Source organism: Ciona robusta, chromosome 1 (assembly GCF_009617815.1).
Source record: "Ciona robusta chromosome 1, ASM961781v2".
Lineage (NCBI taxonomy): Eukaryota > Metazoa > Chordata > Ascidiacea > Phlebobranchia > Cionidae > Ciona > Ciona robusta.
The window spans coordinates 8,304,316-8,325,613 of record NC_143235.1 but is presented as its reverse complement, the minus strand read 5'-3'; the positions used below and the strand labels follow the sequence as shown (position 1 = coordinate 8,325,613).

General features: G+C 35.9%; 4 protein-coding genes across 5 annotated transcripts; 3 read left to right on the top strand and 1 right to left on the bottom strand.

The window, feature by feature from the left end:
- Positions 1-891: 891 nt before the first annotated feature.
- Positions 892-6,992, top strand: LOC149742674 (glycogen debranching enzyme-like). The gene has a single exon (XM_089894113.1). It carries the CDS (start codon positions 1,697-1,699, stop codon positions 6,233-6,235), a length of 4,539 nt encoding a protein of 1,512 aa, XP_089750239.1. The 5' UTR covers positions 892-1,696; the 3' UTR covers positions 6,236-6,992.
- On the top strand, positions 6,988-10,269 carry LOC149742673 (protein lifeguard 4-like). Its single transcript, XM_089894150.1, has 5 exons — positions 6,988-7,117; positions 7,481-7,589; positions 7,760-7,912; positions 8,793-8,943; positions 9,489-10,269. The coding sequence occupies exons 1-5, from the start codon at positions 7,036-7,038 to the stop codon at positions 9,693-9,695; spliced, it is 702 nt and encodes a 233-aa protein (XP_089750276.1). The 5' UTR covers positions 6,988-7,035; the 3' UTR covers positions 9,696-10,269.
- A 173-nt stretch (positions 10,270-10,442) lies between these two features.
- Positions 10,443-13,607, top strand: LOC149742672 (uncharacterized). 2 transcript variants are annotated; one of them, XM_089894126.1, is made up of 9 exons: positions 10,443-11,029; positions 11,213-11,967; positions 12,038-12,157; positions 12,239-12,366; positions 12,433-12,596; positions 12,722-12,957; positions 13,030-13,191; positions 13,261-13,345; positions 13,432-13,607. In XM_089894126.1, the coding sequence occupies exons 2-9, from the start codon at positions 11,275-11,277 to the stop codon at positions 13,494-13,496; spliced, it is 1,653 nt and encodes a 550-aa protein (XP_089750252.1). In that variant the 5' UTR covers positions 10,443-11,029; positions 11,213-11,274; the 3' UTR covers positions 13,497-13,607. The 2 variants fall into 2 exon arrangements, with proteins under 2 accessions (XP_089750252.1, XP_089750250.1); XM_089894124.1 differs by lacking the exon at positions 10,443-11,029 and having other exon boundaries at positions 11,102-11,967.
- On the bottom strand, positions 13,544-20,877 carry LOC149742671 (matrix metalloproteinase-24-like). The gene is made up of 9 exons (XM_089888988.1): positions 20,568-20,877; positions 18,176-20,036; positions 17,349-17,541; positions 17,123-17,265; positions 17,090-17,091; positions 15,861-16,041; positions 15,620-15,755; positions 15,127-15,280; positions 13,544-14,622 (listed from the first exon to the last, which is right to left on the bottom strand). The coding sequence occupies exons 2-9, from the start codon at positions 18,254-18,256 to the stop codon at positions 14,391-14,393; spliced, it is 1,122 nt and encodes a 373-aa protein (XP_089745114.1). The 5' UTR covers positions 18,257-20,036; positions 20,568-20,877; the 3' UTR covers positions 13,544-14,390.
- Between the last annotated feature and the right edge of the window lie 421 nt (positions 20,878-21,298).

Below are 21,298 nucleotides of genomic sequence, written 5' to 3'. Positions count from 1 at the left end.
CGTATTCATCTGCTGGTGCACAAATACGGCTTTTAATAATTTGAGTGGTTTCCGAAGCAGAGAATTGCTTCTCAATTACTCAGTAAGACACCTCTAACCACGGTAATAGAACGCCACACATCCATGGGTTCCTCGAAACTTACTGATCCTGGCAAGAGCTGTTGATCACGTATGCCAACGATCACTATAAAAGTTTGCGTGCCCGCCACTTGTAGCTCCAAAGTAATTGTATATTCGACTGATTTCCATCTTTCCTTTTCCTTTTTTGACAAGCAGATGGTGTTTTTGTTTTTTCACATTTATTTACGCACTTCTTAGTTCTTAAAACTTATAGTAGGGTGGGATGAGTTGGAACGCGGAGCAAGTGGAGTTTTTTTAAATTTAATTTTGCGTGTTTCTAATTAATGATAGACAGAAGAAAATGGTAATGTATGGGAAATATGTTCGAAATTCCTTTACACAGGAACTTGAAGAAAAGGCGATGGTAATAATATAAGCATGATGGTACAAATTCATGGTTTCATCCAATAATGTAATGTAATGTATGTAACTTACTTTATCCTCGCGTGGCCGGAAAACGACAGTCGTTATAACACGGGTGTTCATACACCTCGTGCCAGCTTACGAGTTACCATGCTGTATGTTACTTTGTGGGTGATTATTTTTTAGGGATTTTTTCATTTTTTTTTTGTGTATGGCTGATAATTTGGACAACAATTAGAATTTTAATTAGCAAATATTAAAACAAATAGTAACAAAAGTAGAACTGTTTGGCAAAAAGAGTGCCTAATATCACTGACGTGTCCAATAACTGTTAAGAACTTTAACGCCTCTAACGTACGTGTTTCGCTAAACGGATTTCGCTTTTTGCAGAGATATTAGGAGTTAGGTTATGTATATGCCTGGTTTACCTATTGACAATGTTGGTGTTTGTCGAACAGTCAATGATTAAGTTATGCCGTCAGATATTTTTGTGTTACTGTTATTTACTTAATATTCAAAAAATATATTAGCATTAGGGTTCTGGTGTAGAATCCTTTCCCTACGTTATCTGGTTACCCCCACCAACTAATTCATATTACTACTAACCGCCAAGGCCCAGCTATCAACCCGGTGTCGCGGAAATCTGGTTCCCATTGGCTACTGCTGCGCATGCCATGCGTAGACATCAGTATTGGTACATTTTTACTAGAAATCTTCAAAACTGGTTTCGATCGAATCATATATTCATTTTTTATATAGTATATTCTATTTATGGTGAAAATGTAGGTTTTGTCGTTGTTGTTGATGACGTGTTGACGGTAGTAGTGGTAAGGCACTGGTAACTGGTTATACGTCATAATGTATTATTTAAGTTAAAATACAGCATAAATTTCTATTAAAGAGATAAATCCTTAAACATAAACTTACAAAGTATGTCACATCTAACAACTGTTATTTTTAGGCGGAAACAAAGTTCTAGATTCCTCATAAAATAAGTTTTAAGTAGCCTGTGGGAACCAGATTTCTGCGACACCGGTAACCACTTAACTCTGGGCACGACTGAAACCCTGACCGCCCTGAAAAGTCTAATTTCAGTATCAGTGTTGCCAGTTTTTTTTCGTCCCGAATTTCGTGATTGTAAATGCGTAGCCCTGAATTTTGTAAGTATAAATAAACAAATAAAAAAATTGTATTTTTGTTAGAAAACAGCAGCATGGCCTCAACTAGCAACAATTCTGTTGATCAAATAAGAATTTTAAAACTAGTAGATGGAAAACACTGTGAAAACACATTATATCGGCTTCAAAAGGGTTGGACCATTCGTTTTATGTTGGGACCAGATTTGGCTTCTCAAAAGGTTACAGTTTACACAAATATTCCTCCATCAGAACAACCATTTAAGCGCACAGTCTATTATCCCTTATCTTGGGAACTTCTAACAAAATCGGGGATTAATTCACTTGATGCTTATGCTCCTGTCAAGCTTTCTCATTCTGGTGCCTTTCAGTATTACTTTACATACAATGACAAAAAAGCTGGAAGTGGTTATTTTATTGTGGATCCAACACTGTGTATAGGGATGGACAACCATGTTTTACCCCTGGATGCTGTTTGCATGCAAACTCTGCTGCCTAAATCTCTAGGACAATTCTGTGATTGGAAGGACAGGCTCTTAGTTGCCAAAGAGAGTGGATACAATGTCTTACACTTCACCCCAATTCAAAAACTTGGATGTTCTAATTCGTCTTATTCAGTATCCGATCAAATGGCTGTTAATCCGAGTTTCTATTCATCGGTACCTGTAACATTCAATGATGTCGAAAACTTAGTTGAAGAAATTCGTCGAGATTGGGAAATGTTGAGTGTGACTGATGTTGTATGGAACCACACCGATAAACATAGCTCATGGTTAAAAACCTATCCAGAATCTGCCTATAACTTACACAATTCTCCATATTTACGACCAGCGTATATACTTGATCGTGCAATTTTTCATTTAACACTTGATATTGAAAAAGGGAAAAAATATGCTTCATATTTTCCACTTAGTATTATTGAAACAGAAAAGGATTTGGAAAGTTTAAAAGTTATTCTACTAAAAAATGTATTACCTGGCTTGAAATTGTGGGAGTTTTACCAGGTAGATGTGCCAAAACAGGTTGAACATTTTACACAAGCTGTAAAATCATTTAAACAGAATGGCAATGTAACTGAGGATGCCAAAATAAAAATTATCCAAGATCCCAACTTTAATCGACTACAGTGTTCAGTGGATATCCAAGCTGCAGTGGAGCAGTTTTATGCTGGAAGTGATTGTGATCTAGATCGAGCTGTTAGTTCCTTCGTAAGCACATTGGAATGGCTCAATCGTGTTAAAAAAGAAACCATAATGTCTGACCTCTTCAGTGCTGTGAACAACATTATTGCTGGTGTAAGGTATGAACGTCTAGCTGCTGATGGTCCGAAAGTGGTTCTTCTTGATAAGCAACATCCTTTAACCACAATGTATTTTCACCATCAATTTGAAGACTCAACTGTGGATGAAGAAGAACAATTTGTGTTCGGCGACACAAAGAACTCTAAGTTTATCATGGCTCACAATGGATGGGTGATGGGAGCAAATGCTTTGGAAAATTTTGCAGAATACCCTGGAAAAGTATATTTCAGGCGTGAACTTGTTTGTTGGGGTGACATTGTTAAACTCAGATATGGATCCTCCCCATCTGATTGCCCTCCTTTGTGGGAAAGGATGAAGCAATACACAGAAATGACAGCTCGCATTTTTCATGGCATTCGAATTGACAATTGTCACTCCACGCCCATCCATGTAGCTGAATACATGTTAGATGCAGCTCGGAAAATTCGTCCAGACGTTTATGTGTTTGCTGAGTTGTTTACAGGTTCTGAAGAGGTTGACAACATTTTCGTCAATCGGTTAGGTTTAACTTCTCTGATTCGTGAAGCTTTAAATGCTTGGGATGCACATGAACTTGGACGACTTGTGTATACTTATGGAGGAGAAGCTATTTCCTCCTTTATTCAACCTGCAACACAGATACTACAACCTTCCAGAGCTCATGCATTATTCTATGACATTACTCATGACAATGAAAGTGTCATTGTAAAACGAAGTATTCGTGATGTTCTTCCCTTCTCTGCTTTGGTAAGCATGTCATGTTGTGCCATTGGAAGCAACAGAGGGCATGATGAGATGACACCGCATCACATTAATGTTGTCAATGAAAAACGCAAGTATAGAAAGTGGAATAGTGCTTTAAATAGTGGCAGCGAGTTTGTGGGAATAAAATCTGGCATGATACAGGGAAAACACTTGCTTAATGTTTTGCATCAAACCATGGCAATGAACGGCTTCACTCAGATCTTTGTTGATCAGCGTACGCAAGATGTGGTTGCTGTGACTCGACATAACCCTCAAACTCATTACAGTTACATATTGGTTGGCAACACATCGTTCTCCGATTCTAAGATGAAACCAGTCCCTCCAATGTTGGTTGAAGGATCTATTATGGGAATTCCTCTAGAAGCAAAACCAAGTGAAACTGAGCAGTCCACCCAGGACTATTTAAAAGGATTCACTAAAGATGAGCAATTTATTAATGGAATTGATAATTACAATCTTGTGGTAGATACTGACATTGCAGCATCTAATAGTACTTGCTGTAAAATACTTGAATCTGAAGACAAGTCATCACAGACTGTTCACTTCACTCATTTCCCACCAGGAAGCATTGTGGTTCTTAGGGTCAAAGTTACAGAAACAGTAAACAAATCAATTTCTGATATCCGTGAAACCATTGCTTCTCTCCACAACAGCAACACCCATTTTGATAAATTAGTTTCAAAATTGAATTTAAGAACTTTGAACCGAGTTTTGTTTCGATGCAACGAAGAAGAAATGTCTGACGGGTTTGGCATCTCTGCTTACCAAATCCCAAGTTGGCAAAAGCTTTGTTACTGTGGAATTGCAGGTATTGCTATCCCCTTAAAAAAAATCAGCTTTTCTAATGACCTTGGTCATCCCATCTGTTCTAACTTAAGAGAAGGGAACTGGTTGATGGATTACATTTCATCTCGCCTTCTAAAACATCCTGATACAAAAGATGTTGGAAACTTGTATGCAGATTGGTTTTCAATATTGCAAAAGCTGCCACGGTATTTGATACCGATGTATTTTGAACTCATCATTTCATTGACGTACCAAAAGCTATTGCATGCTTGTTGGAAAAATATGTCCAGCTTTGTTGCAGAAGGAAGCAGCTTTGTTAAATCTTTATCACTCGGTACAGTTGCTCTGTGTGGTGTAGTTAAGGGAGCTGCTCTTCCAAGAGTTCACCCTGATGTTCCAGGAGTTTGCTCCACGTCAGTGGATAAAGATGTTCAGGATTGTTCCTCAATTTCTGCCGGACTTCCACACTTCAGCTCAGGTGTAATGAGATGCTGGGGTCGAGATACATTCATTGCAATGCATGGCCTTCAACTTGTTACTGGTCAGTACGATGATGCCAGAAACATTATTTTAAGCTTTGCTGGTTGCTTGAGACATGGCCTCATTCCAAATCTTCTCGGTGAAGGGAAAATTTCTCGTTATAACTGCCGCGATGCTGTGTGGTTTTGGTTGCAGTGCATACAAGATTACTGTGAAGCAAAAGGTTTTGAACTTCTTGGCATGCCAGTTGCAAGAATTTTCCCTGAGGATGACAGCGAACGTACACCGGTTGGGGCAAAGTCTCAGCCGCTTAGTGACATTATTCAGGAAGCTATGCAGCGCCATGTGGATGGAATATCATTCCGTGAACGAAATGCTGGCAGTGGAATAGACAGCAACATGTCAGATGAAGGTTTTCTTGTTGAAGTTGGTGTAGACAAAACCACTGGTTTTGTTTTTGGAGGAAGCAAGTTCAACTGTGGAACATGGTGTGATAAGATGGGGGAAAGTGAGAAGGCTGGAACAAGAGGAGTTCCAGCTACTCCAAGAGATGGATCTGCTGTTGAATTGGTTGGATTATGTAAATCAACAGTTAGATGGTTGGAGGCAGCACATAACTCAGGGAAGTATGCGTATGATGGTGTCTTCATCAAAACGTGTGATGGAAGTGTTAATAAACTTACTTGGGCAAAGTGGAATGAACAGATTGCTAAAAACTTTGAAAAGTATTTTTATGTTGGAGATGAGGACACTTCGCACCTAGTTCATAAACGATACATCTATAAAGACACACATGGTGCCTCTTACTCTTGGTGTGACTATCAGCTTCGACCAAATTTTCCAATTGCAATGGTGTATGCTCCCGAACTGTTTGATGCTGAACATGCTTGGAAGGCTTTGCAAATAATACAAGACAAACTGCTTGGACCACTTGGAGTGAAAACATTAGATCCGGATGACATGCAGTACAGAGGAGACTATGATAACTCAAATGACTCAGATGATAAATCGATTGCTAAAGGTTTCAATTACCATCAAGGTCCAGAATGGTTGTGGCCTGTTGGTTATTTCCTACGTGCAAAACTCTACTTTGCAAAGAAACTTGGATCTAAAAAGCTCGAAGCAACAATTCGATTTATTCGTAGCTACACTGTAAACCATCAGCTACACTTGGAGAACTCACAATGGTGTGGATTACCAGAGTTAACAAACAGCAATGGTAGTCATTGTCACGACTCATGCCCCATACAAGCTTGGTCTCACGCCACATTACTTGATTTGCTTTATGACATGAAGGATCTTTAAGTTTGATTGAGATTTAAATGTCTCAACTATAGATTGACTAATTTGTAAACGTGCGCTTTTTAATAAAATTAAATGCCTTTCGTTTTTAACTTTTTATGAAATATACTTCGAACAAATGCAACTACGCACTGTGTTAGCTTTTTTAATTGCAGTAATTATACCTTTTCTGTCTTATTCATATCTAAGCAAGTATAATTTGGCTTCTTTACATTATTATTACATTTTTTCACTTGTGTTTAATTCTTTACAGAAATATTTTTCTATCAAACCGATATGTGTAAGGCTTAAAACTGCTGCATATTTTCTGCCATTATCATAATCAAGCTGCACTTTTTTTGGTATATCTGTAGTCTCAAATAGCGTGTTGGTGTTTGGTGTATTGTATCGAAGAGTAATTATACTTGTGTTTTAATTCACTTTGTGTATCCAGATGTGTATGGTGTATTAACTATATATTCGAAAACATGTGTCAATTACACTCATAGTACTACAATTAAAAGGTTGCATGGCTCGCTAATATTTATTTTGTTATATTTAAGATCCTTCTGTATTATCCCAGTGTGTGTTTTTGTATGTTTAAAAGTGAGTGCAAATGCTACAGCCCAGTTGATTTATCAATTGCGTATTTTATACTTGTCATTGTTTAAACTGTTGTGTTGCAAACCAAGATAACCAAGAAAAAGTATATATCACCTAAGCCATAATATAGTAACCTAGATTTTTAAATTCAAAATGTGTTTTTATTAATACAGAGAAATATATTGTTTTTTGGATATATAACTGATATAAAGAATAAAAGTATGAGTGCCCAAGTTGACTCTTTGGAAGATGACTTTGCTTATGGAACAAATGTCAAACAAGCGTCAGTTGGTGTTCGCATGGGTGGGTACTGAGTAGTTAATCTGCCACTGATGTGTCTGATTATATATTAAGTATATCTGTAGAAACATCTGCCACTTGTGGTAAGCTTACCAATCATCATATTTATTATTAGATTCAATTGTTATGCTGTGTGGTATGACTATGCAGAGATTTTGCAAAACATTAATCACAATTTCTGTAAGAAAGTTAAATTATTTGTTTAAGTGTATTTATATCGCCAAGATTTTTTATATATAATACATCTAACACCAAAACAGCAGTTTAAAGATCAAATAATCAACCCAAAACTATGTTGCATTTATTCTTATGTCATTACGCAAGGCGGAAATTTTGTCACAAAACTTTATCAAGCTATTTTTTTAGGTTTCATACGAAAAGTTTACATGATCCTCACTGCTCAGCTTCTTGCAACCACTGTAGTTTGTGCTGCGTTCATCATGATTAAACCACTGAAAGAATTCAGCCAAAACAAGTAAGAATGTCATGCAAATAACTGTATAAATTGGTCAAAATATCAACCCCATGTTTGCATAGTTATGATTTAAACAGTTAATGTTACAGTATTATGTTTTAAGACAAGTATAAGGTAAATTTTAAAATATTACCAAATAACAAATAAAGTGACATTTACATTTGTTGCAGCCAGTTCATGCTGATGTTGTGTTTTGTGGCTTCATTGGGGGTTCTTATTGCACTACATGTCAAGAAACATGAACATCCAATCAACATGTATCTGCTTGCTGCGTTCACACTCATCGAGTCATACACCATTGGTACAGTCGTTACTTTCTACAAGTAAGAATTTATCCCGTTTTAAAAATCTAACAGTATTTGTGAAAAATAATAAGTTATGAATGAATGTAATAAGTTATAATTTCCCTTGATTGCTGATTCAGTTGCTAAACTAATTTATGATACAGCAGTTTAAGTGAGTTTAAACCAGTGTTCGGGAAAGAGCAACCGATACTACAACCATTTTTCTTTGCGCTGAAAAATATCATAAAGATACACACGCCACTACTTCTGATGTCAAAAGATGTCAAAAGTTAGCCTCAGTTATGTGTAGAAGTAATAAAGACGGCAAGGAAACGATATTCCAAGACTGCGAATCAGCTCTTTTTTTTAAAAAATAGGTTTTGTCTAATAGGTTACATTGTGGTCAGCAGAACAAAGTTACAGCTATAAAAAGAAAAAAAGAATTAAGCTGTTGAGATTCAAAAAAGAGATGTCTTTGGTTTTTTTAAAAGTTTCTGCCCGAATTTTAACATTGTGCTCATTCAAGCAGGCACAGATATTGTATCGAGACAAACTGAGTCGGAATAATTATTGCTGTTTTCTTTATTTTATGTATTATATATATAAAATAAGAGATTGTTTTAATTTTAATGCATACAAAGTTTTCTACAACTCTTTGCGTTCACTAAACTCCCTCTTGAGTTTACAAGCCAGTTTAAGCTAAGTATTACAATTGGAACACAAACAAAGACAAGAATGTGTGTTTGTTGTCACTGTAATGTTGCAGGCTAATGTGGGAAGGAAATTGGTTAGAGGAACAAAGTCACAAGTAAAGACAGGTCTAATGCAAAGACTATTGAGAGTACACGTAATTATTTAACATTTCTTTATTAGAACTTATCAGTCATTTATGTAATATTTTAAATTAAACTGTTCACAGAGTTGAGATTGTTCTTCAAGCTTTTATTCTCACGCTATCAGTGTTCATGTGTTTGACATCGTACACCATGCAGAGCAAACATGACTTCAGTGCCTGGGGAGCCGGCCTGTTCTCTGGATTGATGGTTCTTATTGGAGCTGGGATAATTGGGGTTTGGAACTTTAATATGTTTTGATTCTGAAACATTTGTTTTATTCAAGGATTTGCATCAAAACATTCCATATAGTAGTTAAAATTAGTACTATGCAGTCACAAATAACAGTGCACTGTATAAAGATTGAAAGTTATGGTTCCCCTTTACACATATTTTCAGTTTTAGTTTAAAGGGTTTTCTTTGAAAATGCTGTTCAAAACTTAACTTATCGGTTGCAATTTACAAACATGAAATTAATGTAAGGTCCCACGTGAACATGTTAATGTTAAACTTGTTACATAAACATGTTACCACTTTAATGAGTGATTAGTGTTTACCTAAGCCAAAATGTTGTTTTTTTTGGATGTTTTGTGGTATTACTATTAGAATTTAAGTTTAATCAGTATAAGATTTAAATCCTAAAGGAAATAATTCATTAAATCACACATTTACTTTTGTTTTTGTCTAAATATTTGATCTAATGCACAAATCACAGTGACATACATCATTACATCATTGAAAAGTGTGGTGGTGGAATTTGACTCATATTCATTATATTTCAGATGTTCTTCCACAGTGATAAGTTTGAACTGATGTGTGCAAGCGCAGGTGCTTTGCTCTTCTGTCTCTTCATCATATTCGACACACACATGATCATGAGAAGAGTATCTCCGGAGGATTATCTCATTGCATCCATCAGTCTTTACCTGGATGTCATCAATCTTTTCCTTGAAACATTAAGGATCCTCAGCAAACTACAGAGGAAGTGATTCTATGGATAAATTCCACATTTTATTTGTAACATACTCAGTCACGGTGGCACTTCTTGTTAGCGTATAACGCTTTATGTATATAAGTAAGAAGATTTGTGTTTTGTATAAATTGCTTGTTTGTGTTCATTTACTTAATATGTTAAATATCGTTAAAACAAGCTACTGCAGCTCATTGAAATGTTAATGTGTCGTTTTATTCCTATTTCCTGGTTATTGCGATGTAGAACATGTGGTGTGCAATTTAAAAAGGGTTTTATTGTGGAAAGTAATAATAAAGATATATCAACCCAATCCGTCTGCTTCTGCAATTAGAAACGCAGTATAACATTTGTAATCTGGATTAAACAAGTCAGTTGGATTATTGGTCGTCCAATTATTACGTCAGTTGTTTTACCTTGTAATCTTATTAAGTTGCTTAACAAATAGTACGTGTAATGAACAGTGTGTTTTACAACTAAAAATCAAGTTATGAAGTGTTTTATATTGTAATGCGTGGCCAAGGCAATTGGTCAAAACGATGTGTTCTTCAGATTTTATCATTATACTCTTAAATAAAAATTTGTGTACAGAATTGTGAGTCGAGATGGGATACTGTAATAGCAACGAATTTATATAATTTTCTGATCGTTTTCTGAACAAATAACATCGCTGTTTTAGAGTCGCACGGTTATATAGTTTTGTAAATATTCTTTGTTTATTACCAGAGATGTCCCATCTCACCCCACCCTCCTATATTATGTGATGGGAGAGCACCTATGCGGATGCAAGTATTAAAATCAATATAGTGATAATACACAACAACCACTGGAAGAAAAAGTCGAAATACTCTGAGGCATTTATCGAATTTTATTTAAATCAATGATCGAGATATATAGTTCGTGGGAGAATATGGAACACCTTCTCATTCGTCGCATTTAGTATAGTAAACAAAGATCAGTCAAACAAATATAAAACTAGATCCTTACAGTTCTCTTATACGTTTGGTAATTGTTTAAAACGATCGCTATATTTGAATATTATGTGCTAAAGGTGTCCCGTCTTCCCCACCCTACTATACGATCAAAGGCATGAACTATAAAGGATTTAGAGTTTCGAATCATATCAACAGAGTTAACATTATTATCTATATTATGCAGCATCATCTTGCAAGCAATGCACTTTTATCAATTCATCATTTGTCGTTCCATTGCAGCATACATCCCGCCTCGATAAGTTCAATCACAGGACGGCGTCACACAGTCGACAAACTTATCGGCGGAGGCTCGAGTCATTGTACCAGGCAACAGTAGTATCGGCCGCCAAGACGGAAACAAAGAAGTGACGTCGAAAAGGTGTGAGTAAATAAACCGGTGGTCGTCTAAGGCCTTATATACCAAGTCCATTCTCAATCACTCATTCATTCGTCAAGCGACGTTATACCAAGCACCTATTGTTCCTTTAGTAAAGAAATTACGTATAATTTCAGCAAAGAACTTTGTGTTTGCTAACCTATTTAAAAGTGAACTTAATTACAGTCTCAATACAGCTGGCTCGAGAGATCAACTTTTTTCAGTTTCCAAGTATAAGAAGACAAGTCATGCCTCTTTTATCGAGTGCAAGTAGATTAGCAAGTCAATATGGCAGCCCCGACACCAGGTTAAGCTCTACATCGCAAAACAAGATGCCGCCAAGCAAAGTAGGGAAATCGGCTCGTCCGTCGCCATACCTTAACTTGAGCAGATCACCACGGAAACCTGGGCAGGAAATTAAAACAAAAGAAATCATTCATTCTAAACCGCCGAGAAACAGCTCAGAAGTTACCAAATTTAGTAAAAGCACAAAAGGTGCGACGATCGAAAACAAATGGAGACATCGCTTAGCAACAACGCCGCCTCCTAAATCAAGCACCGTCATCGCAACTCCTCCTCGTCCTAGATCTGGATCAATGACTTGTTCATCTCCTGTCATCGCAAATTATAGAGTTGCTCATGGTTCCCCACGTTTTATTAGCCCAGTAGCACCACCAAGGAAACAAGCAATTCGACAAACTGAGAAACAACAATTGGCAGTTACGCCTCCACCGAAAGACACGCGGGTTTCCAAAGCAAAGTCCAGATTGATGTTGACACCAAGACGCACGGAAATGGAATTGGTTAAAATGAAAAGGAAGGTAACAGCACTCCGGGAGGAAAACGAATCACTTCGAAAGAAACTCTGTGATTTGAAATCTGCTGCAATAGGTACTCGTATAGGCAAATCAAAGAAACAACGCCTGACGTATGAAAACTCGGTAAGTTTGCTTTCCTTTGTTTGTCCAAATAACTATTTTAAGAGTTGCTAATTAAAATTCATTTTTTCAGTCCTCAATAAGAAGAGAATCCACTGATTGTCTTGTATCCAGCTTGAGATTAAAACTGCGTGAAAATGAGAAGAACAACCAACAAAAGTTAGATGAGCAAAGAAACAACTTAACAATGCAGGTAAGGAAGAAAATATTATTTTATACAGTAGGCCCACCACTCTTGTGGAAATATGAATTAATAATTTATTTCAATCTTTAGTTAAAACAAGCAAGTGAGTTGGTTCGAATTTGTCTCGGTAAAGTAAAGGAAGCGGAAGAGGCTGCACGAAAAGTACCAGCACTTGAAATGGAGTTAATTGTCTTACGACGACAATTGACTGTTGAAAGGTTGGTATATAGGAAATACAAATTTCAAAAAATAACTTTATGATATTAAATGTAATTGTACCTTAGACCCCAGCGAAGATACAGCAGTTCATTAAGTTCAGCAGCTTCATGTGACACCGGCTTTAAAAGTGGGAGTGATTGCGACCTTGACCAATCACAGCATTGTAAATATCGTTCAGAATTATCCAGCACTTCCTCGCATTCCGACCTGGACGAAGCTGTCACCAAAGGTATGTGTATAGAGAAATAAAGTTGACTGTTTCCCTAATAAAATATTTCATAATTTTTAAAAGTTGGCAGTATTTTTTACAAATTTTCCCAATATTTCTGAAACTCACAATGTTCTTGTGTTTAGAAATATTTGCTGACTCTCCGGTATCCACTTCTATCAAAGCAGCGACGACTCGTTTGCTCTCATCAGACGAACCGATGGGTCGACCTTCATATTATGTAGATCCACCAGTTTTTCCTCGGTTGGAAAAGTTGAAAACAGAATCCCCAGAAAAACAACTTAATGATGAGACACATGTACAACAAAGGGTGTTTGAAAATCTTCTTGAAGAACACACAAAAGCTTTAGAAATTATCGGGGTAGGTTGACCTTGTCACAAGCAGTTGTTTGTATGTTTATGCGCAGTACTTATGTTTTTGCTTACTTTGTAGAATCTGGAAAACAAGTTTGGCAAACAACGAAAAGAATTAAAGATACTGAAAGCAAATTTGGAAACATTGACTTCGCAACAAACATCGAATACTAAACCTACCTCATCCAACCAAAAAATTGAATCGTCGGTGTTTCAAACTCTACGCGCAATGCAAGATAAGGTATAATGAACATCCAAATAAATTAATACCATGCATAACTCGTTTGCTTATTTTGTTGGTATTTTTCAGAATGTGCCAAGCATTGATATCGGAGACATCATTTATCAAGCTCTAGGAGTGACTAATGAAGAAACTGAAACAACTGCTGCTGAAGGTAAAAATAGATTGAAAGTTAAAACGTAACAAATTTTAATTTATATTTATTTCTTGTGACAATTAATCAATTTTCTTTATTTATAGATCAAACCAACTTTGTTTCCAATCTCCACGATGTCATCAGACAGAAAAACATTTTCAATCGATGATTTCAAATTTGTTGTTTGCATACCAATTTGTAATATTGAAATATGAATTGTATTTAAATTTCCGTTTATTATGTTACTGCCATCGAAAAATAAACGTTTCATCAATCGTAACATTTGAAAATATACACAATAAAGTATGGAAACAGTATAGGAAAAAACGTCAAATTCTATAAATATAAATGAATCTCGGTGTTTTTTTACTTCGCCACCTCGCAAAACGTACCTTTTTTTGACTTCTTTACTCGACAAAGCTTCGGCTTCGTGCTATTTTCGGTTGAGTATAAAGTTTTTATTTTTTATTTGCTACGAGATACTATTTTGAGCATTTGTATCCACTTATACAAATTTTCATTTTTCGTTGATATGCCGCTTTAACAATGCGATAATTATTTAGTTTCAATGGGTTAACATTTATTACATAGTATTTAGGAAAAATAGTGTTTCTATGTACTAATACTAATTTAGGATATACCAAAAAGTTGTTGCCTCCCGCATAAACAGTATTAGTTTGATTGTGATGCGTCAATCGTTGTGAACTTTCAAACGCGCTTTTAAAGAGAAATATTTTTCGGTTTAATAGTCACGAAAAGAACTACTTAATTAGGTAATTATTTGATTTTATCCAATATATAACCAATAGGATATAAGATTTCCAAATAAAGATGCGTAGAAATTCTTAAAAATGGCAAGAACAAGAGAGCTTACCTTTCTAATGAATGGCCACTATATACAATGTCTTACGCATAGCTATTTTTCGTAATTACATAGAAACGTCATAACAAAAGAACGAAGAACACTAACTAAGGGAGTATAAAGGTAAAGGGAAATAAATACAATAATGCGATATCAATATGCCCAAAACGATTAGAACGACAAACCCAAATCGTAGTTGTATCAGCAGAACGTCTGCGACAAAGTCATGAAAAATGTTACGAAGCTTGATAAAAGACCTAGTGAAAGTTTAAGACCGGACTTCGACGATCCGCCGTTTTTACTGTCCTTTTCTGAGTTTTGAGCCAAACCAGTCATCAGTGCGTTACCCCTGCAACCCAACCACCGTTCGTCAGCACGACGTGGGTAGGGCGATTCGGTTGAACTTGCCACGTGCATTTTATAGTCGGCGAACCTGAGCATAAAAGAATTTAGTGGCCTTCATCGTGTGCACTAACCGCTAGATATAGATTAACAAATACGTCCAAACTTTTTTTTTAGGGGTATATGACAACCAATTAACTGGTAAAAAGGCTTCTTAATAAACGCGTGAAAAAAACAAACAAAAAGGGATAAAAAAATCGCCTGACAATGCATGGGTTTTACTAAAATGTTTAGAGCTTGATCGTTTTTAGTTTCTAAACTAATAAAAAAAAATTAAACTTTCTTTCGGATTTGGTATAATAATTGCTGAGTCATTTTTTGAAACTTTAGTTGTATGCCTTTAGGTCACATTTAAACATTTCTTTCAAAACACGAATTTTAATTTTTCGTTGGTTTGCCCCTGTAACACTTTCAAATGTACGGGACAACTTTAATATATAGCTACATAGCAAGTGAACTATACGTTATACTATATGTATGACTTCCTTGTTAAAACTCTATCGATATTTAAAAGAAATTATCCTTGATCATGCACCTGTAGTATTGGCCATTCTCAAAAAAGTACGTCTTTCCTTTCCATTTCATTGCTGAATCTATATGTTTCGGCAAACCACCCCACACACTAAGTGATTTTGGATATCCAAAGGCAACTGCTCTTCTGCTGGGGTTGTATCGCCAATACTTTTGCCCTGTTAAAAAGTTAAATGTCAAAATAAAAAAGTAATTGTAGTTATGTATAAGCCGGAGTATAATATTCGGCAACTCTCATTAAACACGGTATAGCATTTGTATGTTTTTAATCTTCAGCATGTTTACCGACTAACGTTTTGACGTCATCCTGGTTCGTGTTGTCATTATTGTGCATTTACCTAATCTTTACTACCGTAAATACCGAGCCACGCGAGGTTAAAGTAAGTTTCATTTATTCATTTATTCCTCCAATCAGGGTGACAAATGAAAGTCATGTTAGTTATATTAGTAGACCAAACGGCCTATTCCGAACTGGGTTAAACACGTCTCTATCACACCTTTAATAAAGTATATCTTTCCGTTCCCACTCCATTCAAACGCAGCATCGACAAAAGAAGGAATGTTTCTATAAATCGATGAGATATTGGAAGTCTGGATTCTGATTCCGTTGCGAAATCTGTGCAGTATGTGACCCTGTATGTAATGATTGTTTTTGAACGGCACAAAGAAGAATTTATATCGGTTGTGTTTTCTATCATATTCTACCTTTTATCTTACCCCGACTGGGAGTTTTCATACCTGAAAGATGTCAGTATTTCCATTAAACGTGAGCGCAGCATCTACTTTGCCACTGATACCCCAAACTGTTCGAATACTGGCTGGAAATCCCTTGTCGGCATTTTTGTCGTTTAATCTCCAGAACATTTCACCTTGAAAGGCGTAAGTACTGCCGTTATTAAGACGAGTGATGGCATCAAATCTATAAAAAACAGGCAGGGTAATAACTTATACCTATCATGACCGCTAAATACATATAGCAAGTCATGCATACCGAAGAAGAAACCCTGTTTGTACTTTTCGCGCTTGCAAATGCAAATATATGTGAGTCGTAATAACACACAAAATGTTTTTTACACCAAAGCAACGGCTGCATTGTTAAAATTCCTCGCAGTATAGGTGTATACAAAAAGGTTCAGATATTGTATATTTTGGTAAAGAACTAATCCCTAGAACCGTGAGTATTCATACACTTGTAGTTTTCTATTCTATTTTAGACGTGTCTCATGCACCATGACACGATGGAGCTTGGAAATAGGACCAGAGTTGGCACATGCTCCAAAATATACTTGTAGGTATACATGTAGAAACTGTTACTGCTTTTCTTTATTTTTTCATTTCGTTATAACGCGGATGTTCATACACCTCGTACCAGCTTACGAGTTACCAAGTATATGTTACTTTATCGAGGATTAACTGATAGTTTTGTGTGACTGATAGTTTAAACTAGTGACCACTGTGTTAAGCAATTTCCGTTCAGTGTCTTGCCCAAGGACACATACGCCCACATTGGTAGCAGCGTCGAGCATTGAAGTCCTATTAAGGTCGCCTGCATTAGGGTAAATGGATTTGGCATGATGAAGACGACGTCGAAACGTTGGAATAAAATCGTATCATTGCCAGAATAGTTTTATTAAAAAGTTGACGTGCAGACATCGTTGCTCAGTGGTCACATGGAGCTTCAAAAACAGTAAAATGTAAAAACACGTGCGTCATTGACGGTGAGGTGGTTGCATGTATCTCTTGTACAGTTTTAATATGTGTTATGATGTCATAAACATTTATTATTTCGTTTAGTTCAAAACAACGTAAACGTGGCGATACATTAGTTTCACTAGGCACTGGAGGCACTGGAGGCACTGGAGGCAATGGTGTACTGCGGTATTTAAAGGGGTCCCTCTTATAGGAGAGTTGGTAATTGTTTTTTATGGAACATTGGATATTATATGTTCTAGTGGTATTCGTCTTACCCCTGTGGGAAAAAATATGAAATCTTCACTCACTTGAAAAGCGGATCGTATTTCAGATTCACTTTGCGAAACAGATAACTTAGTGGGATAATTGATAAACTTATATGTAAGTTGTTTATGGTCCCACTTGCCTCCTTTAAGAGCATATCGCTTCTTCCGTTTAGCATTAACGGTCCCTATTAAAAGTGGAAATTTCTTTTTTAAAAGTCGACCCTTTGGTTTGGGATGAAAAGAAAGAAAGAAGAAAATAAATGCAAACCTGTCATGTCTGGGTTCCCGCATCGTTTTTCGTCCATTTTTGTCAACGTTGCTTCGTCTAGTTTGCCGGTAATTGGAAGATCAGAGAATTCTTGAAATGCTCGAAGAGCTTCCTCCAGATAAGATGACGACATGCGGTTGCCAGACCTGCGGTAGCTTGGGGGTGCAGCGTAGCCGAACTTTTCCAAGTAGGACTGTATGAAAATATTACTTGAAGAAATAAAACGCGTTTTGAACGAAGGTTTAAAGAATTCGGCTTTAGCGACTATGCAACAAGTCTTTGCTATAAGATAGAATTCAAACGGGTATCTGTGGTAATGCGGAAGTCTGATTACGGAAACGTTTGTTTTTAGAATTATGGGTTATTTACCAACACTATGAATATCAAATAAGATGTATTAATGCTGTCGACCAGTTACAGGCTACTATTCAAAATTATTTAGGATCGAGACGGACTTCTGCCCCTTTCAACAACTGCTCGTCTTTGTTATATATATTTGACATCGAGCGAATTTCACAGTGACTTTGTGTGTATTTTGTCCCACTCAACGTGTCAGCAGTTTTCGCTTTTTATTATTGAGTGTCATTTCACCCTGATGAAGAAGACCTTAATAGGACGTCGAAACGTTGTATATACCAATATTCTTGACGGAAGAAAATGCAAGTTAATATATGCCTTGTAGAGACAGTGTATATAAAAATATAACTTTTAATTTACTATAACATGGTGATATTTTACAATCAGACTTATAGCCTGGTGCATAGTTTCAAGGTTATTAGGTTATAAAATTAACTGGTACTTTTGCATGAAAAATGATATTTACTTACCGCAGCTTTTGATGGAGATATAGCAGCAGAAGAAATCTCGTCAATCAATGAAATAAAAATAACAGCGAATACCAGACGCATTTTACACAGAATAATAATATATATACTCAAATTAAGTTGGAAATCTTATGCTTGGTATATATCTAAAAATGGTCTTAAACAGAAAATACCAATTAACGGAAAATGTACATACACCAGATGGAAATGTTCAAGCACCGAAGTTAAAAAAACAGGCCATAAATGAATCTCGTGAACTCGAATAAAAACTCAATAAAAAAGATCGACAGTGCTGCGATAAAATGCATCGAATTTTTTATAAAAAAAAAACATATCACTTAACTTGGAGTGGTTAAACCTTACAAACGGTTTAATAAATAATTTTGTCCCGCAAATATCAGTGTGATCGATGAACACGAAGGTCAAGTTGGACAACATCTGAAATATATATACTCTGTGAAACTCACATGAGCTAACGCAGGCAAAATCGACTGTCAGTCATTAATAACTTTGTTAGACGTTGACCCATAATCGTAAGTCATATAAAAACAACTATTAAACCTTATACGCTAACTAAAAATGACCTGCGCTTCTTTATTTGCGACTGAAAAAACAGCTAATCTGTTTAAATTATGAACGGCTCTAAAGTATTTTTTTGTCTGCTGTTACGTATTTCATGGCACACGCGATCCCCTATATTTGCCTAATTTAATGGTGCTATTCCTTTTCCGCCAAAAGCAAAGTGACTGCATGTTTAGGTTGAGCGGGTATTATACGCACGTACCTGGATAAAACCCTCCGCATGTGTGACGTCACTCTAAGAGAAAAACTAGGGGTAGGGAAAGACGGGACACCCTTATAGCATATAATATCCAAATATCTTGATCGAGATTTAAACAATTAGCAACGGTCTATATTATGAGAGTCGTGAGGATATGGTTTTATAATTATTTGCATTTTTGGTTAACTACCAAATGGGATGAGAATATAGAATAAATATGTGTCCCGTTTACCCTCACCCTACTATATGACGGTTTTTGGGGGAAATGACGAATTAGTACTATCACACCTTCATTAATTGACAACACTTTAAAAAATATATTAAAACACAAGGAGTTATTTAGCGATTCGCACAACAGATAAAATTTTACAACTTCGAAACACACACAGGATAAGACGGGACAGTTTAAAATCATTATTACTTTAGTTTAATAAGTGAAATTATTATTAAATACACGTAAATAACAAGAAATAGTGTCGTACGCTTTGAAAATCAAGTTTAAACATATTTTCTTGCCCCACCGCTTAAGTTTTTAACATGTTACCTGCAGTATGATATAAAGAATGGGCATTCTTCGAACAATAATGGATTGTTAGAACATCAGACTACACAACTACAAAGTGGGGAAATACGGGACAAAAAGTGTTCGCGTGTACATATCTCAGTCTTTCAGACAAAACTGAAACAATTTTTTGAGACAAAATCAAACTGTATAAAACATTTCATCTTATTTAACTATGGTACTGTATTAGTAATTCAAAAACACAAACTACACATTTTCGGCAGTTATAATACGATTCAGCGAGCAGTTAAGTGAGCATTTTGTTTATTGTCGGATCCCAAACTATGGGCGCGTAGATGCTACCATCATTCTAGGCATTTATATACCAAAAAGTTTATTTTTTTGTGTTTTGACACATCGGACGAGTTTACAACCAATTGTAATCCCTGGTTGCAACACATCTAGAATTTCTTTATATTAAGGCAGAACCCAAGAAAATTATTGTCCTAAACAACTTCCCTCATGTTAAAAGCCACGTTCCGCATCACTTGCAAGAATGCAGGCACTTGAACCACAGGAATCTAAACACAGAATTAGGCTAACTATAACGGTTTGTTTGTTCGCCACACTTGAGCAATTGTGCAAAATACGTGAGTGTTTGTAGAAATTTGTATTCAAAGCGGTTGTATTCACGGCCTACTAGAGATATCTCTAGTAGGCCGTGTTGTATTTAATTTTTATTATTATCTACCGGTGTAGCAGCACAAAATTCGGAACACAAAATTTGGAAAAAAATATGTAGTATTCCTTTAATTATTGTTGCAATATGAAAAATGAAAACGAATTGAATTCGTATACAGTAGGGCGGGGGAAGACGGGACGCCTTTAGCACATAATATCCAAATATTCTGATCGTGTTTCAAACAATTAACAACCGTCTATGGGAGTTTTATAATTCTTAAAATGTTCTTTGTTTACTACCCAATTGTATAAGGTGTCCCATCTTGCTTCACCTTTTTATATATAAAGTTAGTAAAGAAAATATCACAGCCCGTTAAATGTGTTAAATTACATACACACGTGTCAGAATATTGTTAATATAAAATATTTACCTGATTGTTCCGCGTTATCCCAAATTGTACTTTTGTAGATATTTATTGCCAAACTTTAAAAAGTTTGTTTGTAACTCAACAATTTATATCTCATGGGCATTTCTTATGCCCCTAAATTGCAAACAAATGTTTACTGTCACGGGTGTGCCAGGAACAGACAAGTCTTTTAACCGGGTGTACAGAAGCGCCGGTTTTGTGCCGTCATTCTTTCCGTATAGCTGATGATGCTTTTCTACTTTCGTTTGTATATTAATTCTGCCCTAGAACACATACACAACTAAAATGTGGGGGAAGATGGAACTCTAAATTGAAATGTATTTACATTAGCAGTATTCTGCAACTTGTAGTTAACCTATCGAGTTTTACCAACTGTGCTAGTTTCTTTGCCATGTAAACTTTATATACATAACGTTAAACCGATATTTTTCGTTGTTTTTATCTCAAATTAAAGTCACATTGACCCCTGCCTATTTTCTTCATGCTTATATCTCAGTTAATCACAAAACTAAAACTAGTTTTATGAGACAAAGTATACTGTTTCTTTTTTACCTATTTTTTTTACATATTAACATTACCTTCCTGATGATCATTAAATTGTGGGTCCGTAAAAAGAAATTAAAAAAGTCGCGTCTCACAAAGTGGTGGGCGGGAGACAGGACACCTTTTAACTCTACTTTTTTGTCCCATTTTATAGTAAACAAAGAACATTCATATAGAATTATAAAACTATA